This window comes from Trichoplusia ni, chromosome 6 (genome assembly GCF_003590095.1).
Source record: "Trichoplusia ni isolate ovarian cell line Hi5 chromosome 6, tn1, whole genome shotgun sequence".
Lineage (NCBI taxonomy): Eukaryota > Metazoa > Arthropoda > Insecta > Lepidoptera > Noctuidae > Trichoplusia > Trichoplusia ni.
Genome location: NC_039483.1, coordinates 9,261,305 through 9,270,782, shown reverse-complemented (window position 1 = coordinate 9,270,782; position 9,478 = coordinate 9,261,305). Strand labels below are relative to the sequence as shown.

General features: G+C 34.7%; 1 protein-coding gene across 1 annotated transcript; it reads left to right on the top strand.

Annotated features, from left to right (window-relative positions):
- The first annotated feature begins 3,698 nt into the window (after nt 1–3,698).
- LOC113495181 (pancreatic triacylglycerol lipase-like) lies at nt 3,699–8,567 on the top strand. The gene is made up of 2 exons (XM_026873790.1): nt 3,699–3,865; nt 7,396–8,567. Exons 1-2 carry the CDS (start codon nt 3,769–3,771, stop codon nt 8,301–8,303), a joined length of 1,005 nt encoding a protein of 334 aa, XP_026729591.1. The 5' UTR covers nt 3,699–3,768; the 3' UTR covers nt 8,304–8,567.
- The last annotated feature ends 911 nt before the right edge of the window (nt 8,568–9,478 follow it).

Here is a 9,478-nt window from a genome sequence, read left to right as displayed (position 1 = left end):
TTTTTTATTTTTTTTATCATTAGGCTGTTATTAATGTACATGCTACCAAAAAACTAGGCAGAAACTGGCCATGTCCATGTCCATTTACAATACCAAGGCTGGAAATATCAGTCAACCAATTCTTATAGTTAGACAATAATAATTGCTTTTTGTGTACACTGAATTGTTACTTTCATAAAAATTTGAATAATAATACATAGAATAAAAGGGAATTGAGCTAAAAATACAATAGCATGCCCTTGTATAGCTGAGGCTCTCATTGTGAACATGTTAACTCAGTAATCCGTCACGTATAATATGCCACTGTCACTACAGAAGTGACATTCATATATTTGATTTTAAGCTTTAAATGCAGGTTATAAGAACCATTTTACACATTGTTAAAACAGTAACCTTAGGTTGACGGGCGAAATATATTATATGAAAAATGCCCTTTTTAAATAAATGGCTTGTTGTACTACTTTTCTGTGCCTAGAATTGCTGTCCCTGGTAAATTTGTCTTCCGGTAGAAAAATAAGTTATATATTATTATTCGTTCATTAAATGTGAAATTTGGACGTGAGTTAAACTTAGTTAAATATGGTAAGGTATGTCTTATGTATGGCATTAAGTTATACCTATCTGGAAATTGAGCGATGATGAGGATTTTGAGTGATTGAGGAGAAAACTTAATCCTGAATAAAGTTTCAGGAGACGTACGTATAAAATTCTATTAAAACCCTAGTTATTGGTACCTTAATAACATTCAAGAAATTCATGATGGCTGAAAGACTAAAAACGGAACTCTAATACTAAGGCTCTGCTGTCTGTCTGTCTGATGAACGATAATTAGACAGTTGATATTTTTTATTTTCCGTTCTGTTCCATTAACAAATAGTGAAAGTCAAGGTTAAGCAACGTTTAGTAGGTATGTACTAACTAGGGTGACTAATTTATTTTCGCTTATTTAATTTTATTTCGCCTAATTATACTGAATACTCAGTATCGCGGAAGTAACTCTCACCTGACCGGTTTAAGACCTCATTAAAATACATTTTACCTTAGTATATCAAAGTTATGTTCGCCCAACCTAATGTTCTCCCAAACGTCTCAAGAATGCACACCGTAACACGGTAATAATTACATTCATTACAGAAATCCGAATGGACAAATGTTCGGCCATTACACCCTAATGTCTTGCAGGAAATAAAGCGTGCGACATAATCTTCTGAAATATGACGTCACGGATTTAGCTGGCAATTAGTGTGGCGACATCAGAAAATGTACGAATGTTAGAAAAAACGGTGTAAGGGGAGAAGTGCCTGATGTGTCAAGATATGTGCTACAAAATAAGGTGGTAGAAAATATTTTTTTTAGACCACTTCTACTTACTGTACCTAAGCTTTCTTTTTTTCAAAAACCTGGAATAAAAAAAGCGGCTAAGATGAGATCGCATCTCTATACTCTTCATTATTAGAAAATATGCGCTGAAAGTGGGGGTTAATTAGGTACCTTATAAAAAGGAAGGAAATAACCAAGTAGACTGATACTCCTTTTGTTTAGGCACTTAAAATAAGGTAGATCGATATTTTCAATATTCATTTAATATTAGATGACTTATTCATATTCATTATGACATATTCCCCTTCTTCAAAACTATAATTTCATCAACATAGCACCTAATTAGGGGAAGGTGGGGTAAGACGGGGACCTTAAGGTATTTCATAAATAAAACCCATCTTTTTTAATTGCACAACGTAGGAACTTTTATTAATTAAATAATCAGTCTTTCTTCTTTTAATAACAATCAGTCAAAACAAAAAAAAATAAGTTCTTCTCATAAAAATATAAACTTTTAAAAAATAACTGAATCACCCCATCTTACCCCACCTATAGGGTAAGATGGGGTATACCCCTGGGGTAAGATGGGGTATAGACTATTTAAGCGCCGTCATCTTCACAAACCGGGCAGATATGTTCAGCTTCGTCATCGCTGTCTTCCACTCCTGCACAGACACAATGCGCTCACTTGCCTCAAGTACGATAAGTGATACAAGTATGATAATCGGAATACAAGCCGCGACAGTATAGACATTCTGTATCTTCTTCTTCTGTGCCTTTTCGCTTTTTCGGTTTTTCAAGTTCTCTTTATTGTTATTTTTGTCATTTACTTTTTGTTTGTTACATGTGGTTTTAGTTTCTACCTATTTTAGTTTTCCTCTCATTCTTTTTTATATAGAAAAGCAGTAATAATAGCTGCTTTTCCCCTTCTTCGAACTTGTCTTGGTCTTTTTTCGGCGAATCGCGAATAAGGCATTAACTTTTTCGGGCTAACCAGATGGAATGCATCATTATCTATATAATCATTTACTGTTGCCTGCTTGAGACATGAGGTTGAAGCAGTTGGTGGAGGTGGAGAGTTTGCTAAATGATTTACGGCGGTGTAGCCATTTAAGCATCAGGAAATGACAACATTACTGTTTTTGGAACTGTACTATAAAAAAATAGTTAATGTTGAATGCAATCTCAATACAAACTGAATAACAACTCAGCGGATAAGATCGGGTACCTACCCCGTCTTGCCCCACATAAGTGTCCCATCTTTCCCAAACTGGACTTAAAAGTTGTATTGAATTTTTAGAGGTTATAAATCAAAAGAAACCGGCATGAATTAATGAGTTTACAATAGTAAAATAAATACAAATTAACAAAAAAAATATGTCACACATTATGTTTATCATACATTATAACAGTCATGCACTTTATATGCTTCAATAATTAGATAAAACCACTTCAAATTTTAAAAATGTACTTACCATGAAGAATCGTGCGCTCCTTCGAACAAACTTTTTGCGACTCTAACAAGTACTGATAAATACGACTAGATGGCGTCAAAATAACTTTTCAATTAATACTGTATTATATATTTTTGGAGGGTCCCCATCTTACCTCGCTACCCCGTCTTACCCCACCTTCCCATACCTAACTTGGTGCATAAGCCTACATGCCGTAAGCATACATCCAACCAGCCAATTAAAAACTGAATAAAAACCTCAAATAAATAACCAAATTCCATTTAACACCAGCCTTACTCAATTCTTAAGTTAGAGATCGACAAGTCAATTAAACAGCGCTGGCCAGCCGAGGTAAGATAATTAATGCTTCACAAAGATTGGCGTCTTTTTGTTCAGAAAGCTGCGGTAATAGAATTCTCTCGCAGAAAAGTTTTCAAACCAATTTATTCCGAAGCTGTTGTTTAGGAATAATTTATTTGGTTTTGGCTTTGGTGTTAAAGAAAACTATTGGATAATTAAGACAAAGAAAACTAAGTAGATGAATCACAAAAAGTGTGTGCCCGGAATCGAATCTGGTGCATTTTGTGGTAGTTTTTTAAATCGATTTATGTTTTCACTTACTCTTTCTTGTTTTTTACTCTTGTTAATATTTATTTCACTTATATCATGTTCGTCATTAATAACGTAAACAAAAAAATAAATATCTACCATTCATATCATAACAAATTGATATTGACTCAAGCCAGCAAGATGCTAAAAATGTGTGAATCATAATTCACACTCACTTATCAGATATTACTAACACAACGATAACTGTAATGATAATCAGAATACCAGTTTTTCCCATTCATGACAAGTTTAGGTAAACTAATAGATCAATCATCTTCCCTTTAAAAAGGCCAGCGGCGCACGCGCATGTGTTTATTCCGTTTTGCGCACGTGTGTGTCATTTGACGTGCGACCGTGAACGGCGACGGACGTAAGGTTATCAGTCATGAATAAATATATATATTGTTTTGTTTTGAGTGCTGTGTTAGCAAGTGTGCGAGCTGGACCGTTCAAGACCATTTTGTATTCAGATTTGATCACATGTAAGTGACGTCACTTTGTTTTTTTTTAAGGTCTCGTGTGCCATTAAACAGAATAAGGTTGATAACCTTCGGTAGTTATCTATCAACAAGGCTTATAATATTTATTACTGATTTAATTACATCTAAAATTATACATAGTGCTTCATCTTAAATCATACATTATACTTAGTGCTTTTGGTCGTAGATTTTAAATAATTAATTGTCCATTTTTCAACTTATAAACAATGAGCAGAATAAATCTTATAGTAAGTACTCCTATTATTTCAAAAGAAGCGTATCAGATATTAAGGTCAAAGCAACACCCGTATTTACTGTCTGTTTAATAGAGGCCACAAACATAAGCATTACCTGATAAATGTTCTGTGTTTATTCACTCTAGATTTCATACTAATCAATGTATTTATTTTATCCTGCCTCAGAAGTAAGACAAGCCCTAAAAACGTCTTCTTTTTTCGTATCCTTGTATCCCGGGGGGGTTCCACAAACATTCTAAGTCAGATGTACAAAACACCCAGTCTTAATTATGTCTCATTGGGCAACCCTCATTAAACGAAGTCCTTTTTCGCCATAACTTTGATTAGCAGTTCCTATGAGTTAGATACTTGGAGTCTCAGAGTTACTGCCTTTTTCGCAGAGCCAACGCTGGCCACAACAAGACAGATTCAAGACAGGCAACTGTCTTTCAACTAATACGAAACCTTTTTTCGCTTGCTCTAACTTAACTTCGTTGCCCTATACGTGACAGGACATTATTTTTGTAACCTTACGAAAATAATCTATACTAATATATAAAGCTGAAGTGTTTGTTTGTTTGTTTGAACGCGCTAATCTCAGGAACTACTGGTCCAAATTGAAAAATTGTTTTTGTGTTGAATAGACCATTCATCGAGGAAGGCTTTAGGCTATAAACCATGACGCTGCGACTAATAGGAGCGAAGATAGGTACAATGGAAAATGTGAAAAAACAGGGCAGGGATAAATCATTACTTATAACTTCTACCCACGGGAACGCAGTCGCGGGCAACAGCTAGTGTACTATATTCACGGACAGCAGTATTCCGAAATACCATATTTAAGTTGCCATGCTGCTCCTACTAATATTAAAATGTGAAGGTTTGTACGTGTGGATGGATGCTTAGTACTTTTTGACACAAAAACCACTGAAAGGATTTGGATAAAATTTGGTAGACCGATAGTTGATAACAGGGACCCAATTCTGCTATTATACCATGGCAAATTCAATGAATTTTAAATTATTCCAAATCTCTTAAGCATTTTGCCAATACAATAATTGGAAGTTAATTGTATTGACCTTGAGTGTACCGTCCCTTACTGAATTTACAATTATTTTGTAGAAAAATGCTTAATAAAATACGAAAATTGACATTTTAAGCCGAATTTCATTCATTCAATGGCCATTGCAAATAGCAGAATTGGGGCCCTGGAGTAACGCATTACATTTTTATCCGATTTTATGTTCCCGCCTTCGAATCGTAGCTACCGGAGTCGCCGACAACAGCTAGTTAAATACATTAAATTTATAAATAAAAATTAATTCACTAAACAATGAATAGCATACCTAACAAGAGTTTCCTGTCTATTTAAAAAAACTACAATGACAATACTATGCTCATTGTATCGCACCGTACCAGACACAAATCAGCTGACTGCTTAGTCATTCGTATGTTTTGTTACATACCATCTAAATTACTTGTAATATTTATTGATTATGATCCATAAGAAAGTACGAGTACTGTACCTCCTCTCGTTTGTTTTCCGTTTTCGTATAAACTACTGTATCGAATGTGATGAATCGTCATTCTTCTTAATCACCTTAATTGAAATTTCCTGCTATTGGTTCCGTTTGGTTTTGTTGTAGTTGAGGTGGATTCTGGGTTTAATCTTAACACTTGTCAACTTTTTTTTTGTGATTTCTTGTGGAAGCAATTATTGTAATTTTGAACGTGAGACGGGGCACATCTCTCTTTCACGATACTTAGAAATGTTTTGTCGTCTTCTTGACGAAATATTATGTCCTTGAGGTATATTGAGTATCGTCACGTTTAGCAACGTATTTCAATTAGTTGCTTTCCTTGTCATAATCTAATTTGTAATCAATGAATGATTTTGAATGATTTTTAAAATAACATCTTAAGATCCTATTTTATTATCTTGTCTAGACCTAAATAGTTTAAACCGGAAATAAATACCTAAGTAAACGGTGTAATTTCTAATTGTTATTCATTAAATGACCTTGTTAGAAGATCGATCGTGATTTTATTTAAAACAGGACAGGTAATACAATGTCGATAATATAATTAACATTCAAGACTACAGTGAACACTACAAAATAAGTCTTAATAAATTTCAAATCAGTTCAAATTGAGTTTCTCCATTATCAAGTTATTGGAGATCCAAATTATAGGCAGAAAGGTTAAAAATCTTATCCTCATATTTGTAATTTCTAAGTTCCCTGTACCTCTTAAATATCTGCCATTTTTTTGTATGAGCAATTTATGGCAAAAGTATTATTTTTTATTTTTGTTTCATCAGTTACCCAAAATCACAGGAATCCAATTAACATACTCGATCGTTCTTTAATATTTACAACATGATAAAACGACATCGTTACGGAAAGGAACTTCATTAGGAAACAATGTATTTTTAATTATGTTGGTACATTGTTCTAATTACTCGTAATATGACAGGTGCATTAGACTGATTTACGTAATATTTTACTTATTAATGATGTTAAATTGTGTGCTATTTACCATTAACAAAATGTGAAGGAAAGCTTTGTGAGAAAACACGGATTCTAAATGTCGAATCTCCGATCGTCAATCTACAGGGAGAAAGTGTGCATTAATGCCTTCTAAAATCTTAAAATCCAACTTTTGATACAGGTACAGGAACCTATTAGAAATATCAAAAGTTTTATCTTAAAGACCTTATGAGACCTTAAAAGCCATTGCTCACCATATTTGCTTTCTGCCTATTGGCGACATGAAAAACATATTTAAAAAAAATTAATTATAAGTTATTTTAAATTTAATTTGGACCTTGTCCCGAATCCTATGTCTGCTTTCAGGTCATCAAAGCAGACATTATATGTAATTAAGTAATTTTAAAATTCGAAAAATTGTTCATACAAATTCTGTTACCTGTCCGTTTTTTGTATTGTTTAATTCAGCTACGGATATTGTAACTGATTATCTAGACAATTATTGTGCTTTAAATTACAGTAATTTCTTGTCTCAGATTTGCGTCTTATCTGGCTGAAGATTCTGACTAGTTACCTACGTGTCAAATTAACGCATCATGTCTATGTGACTAATTATCAGTTCCACTGGACTCTAGCATAGAATATATTCCTTTAAAGTTAGAACTGCGTTACGGCCTTGCGTATATTTTTGTTTTGGGCCTGCATTTCTCTTACTGCTTGGTGAAGGTTACCAAAACAAAAGGTTTCAGACCACATTATTTTTTTAAGTGATGAAAGTTTTTCTCATCAATCTCGTTTTGATTTCCAGGTGATCATGACAAAACCCTGGACCTCGGCGTCAGCGAAACGCAAATCTTCTTCTACGACTTCCAGAACAACTTCAACTTGAGTTTCCCCATCGACAGCGCCGCTGAAGGTATCACCACCCGGTACAACTTGGACGTGACAAGGAAACTTGTATTCTTTGTCCCTGGATATAAGTCTCATATTAGCAAAAACACCGAAGATCTATTCCGTCAAGCGTTTAGTACTCTTCCGAACATCTATTTAATCATCGTCGACCATTCAGCTTACACTTCCAGTCGGGGAGGAAAGATTGCCAGTTATGAACGTTCCGTCAAATTCGCGTATTACATCGGACAGGCTCTTGGAAAATTCTTAGCTGATCTCCACAAAAATGGATACCCCTCCAACAAAATTCACTGCATAGGACACAGTTTGGGAAGCCAGATCTTAGGGTTTGCTGGTACGGCTTACCACGATATTACAAACGAAAAGGTTTGGAGAGTCACTGGCTTAGACCCGGCTGGACCTTGCTTCTCAAACAGTCTTATTGACAATCAAATAAGGTCTGGAGTTGGACAGTACGTAGAAGTGTACCACTGTAACGCAGGAGGTTTGGGAACTACTGCGGTATTGGCCGATATAGATTTCTTCTTCAACAAAAAGGGGCACAAGCAGCCATCCTGCCACGAAGGCATCATCCCGGCGAAAGGAGAGAGTGACGCAGCTAAATGCAGTCACAAAGCATGTGTGAGGTACTACACGATGTCTGTTCATTTACCGAACGGGTATTTGGCTTGGGCTTGCGATACCTATGACCATTATTCTGGTGGAAAATGCGCGGGTAATGAGGTAACCATAGCAGGGTACAACAACCCTGGAAATGCTACTGGTGTGTTCTACGTATCAACAGAGTTGTACGGTATTGAGTGATCGATGTTTGGGGAAGTCTGTAACTAGTTAAAAAGTTACAGAGTGATGGACGTAGTGTTGTGGAAATAGTGGTGTGAAATTGTATAATGTGTTGCTGAGTTCGAATCGTAAGACGTAGAAAAATTGTACAATAGTTTTTTAGACGATTGAGGAAGATTTATTGATCTTTGTTTGCATCTGAGTTAATCCGTTTAGGGTTTATCCGCCTCTGCAAAGTAAATAAGAAAATAATGAACAATTAAAGTATTTTCTGAAATCATCAAATATTGTTTTATATTCATCTCTTTCTCAGATCTGACATCGCACATCACATGACATTTCGAGATTCGAATATTTATTAACGCCACGTGCAACGCACTACACACGACACTAACAGTTGTTGCTAAACGATAAAAAAAAAATAAAGAATCTTATTTATGGACTCATGAAATAACAAAGTAATGACTAGTTCTCATTATTAGAGCCTAGAATAAAAATCAAGATACTTTATAAAGAAAGCCTTCGCATTGTTTTGCGTTACAAGACAATCATTTCCGATGTTATTGTTTCGCATGACATCATATCACTTTGTATACACACTATGCATAGACTGCTAATATGTATGTTTATGTAATTCACTCCTCTGTGTGAACTATACTTATTTCTAGTTCATGCTCTATACTTAATTTCTTGTTTATAAAACAAGACAGTTTTACACATTATCGTGTCTTTGGAGCTATGCTTTATGTCTACTTATAGCATTGCAAAAACTGGACTTTTCGTAAATTCTGACAAAAAGGTTTTTTTTTTCGGTCAAATAGTTACCCTGAGCCAAGTTAGAGCAGCTATAGAACTCCTTAAACACTGCAATAATACTGTGTGTCTCGTTGGCATTATTTAGGCAACCTCAACAATTACGTAGCAAGTAGACAGTTGTCTTAAAATAACAACTTCTATTCCAAAGCACTAAGATTCGATTTCGTGATATTTTTCCCGTTGAGTTCATTTAACTTTGTAATTTTGTAATGTCATATTATCTTAGGAAACATATTAGCCCGAAAAGACAGGCGCAGAAGTTTGAGTAGACCCTTTCTTAAATATTGGCAAAAGGGTACAACTATGAAGAAGAAGAAGAGTATTGGAATTGTAATCTTTGCTGACTAATTTTCACGGTAACATGACATTAAAAAACCATT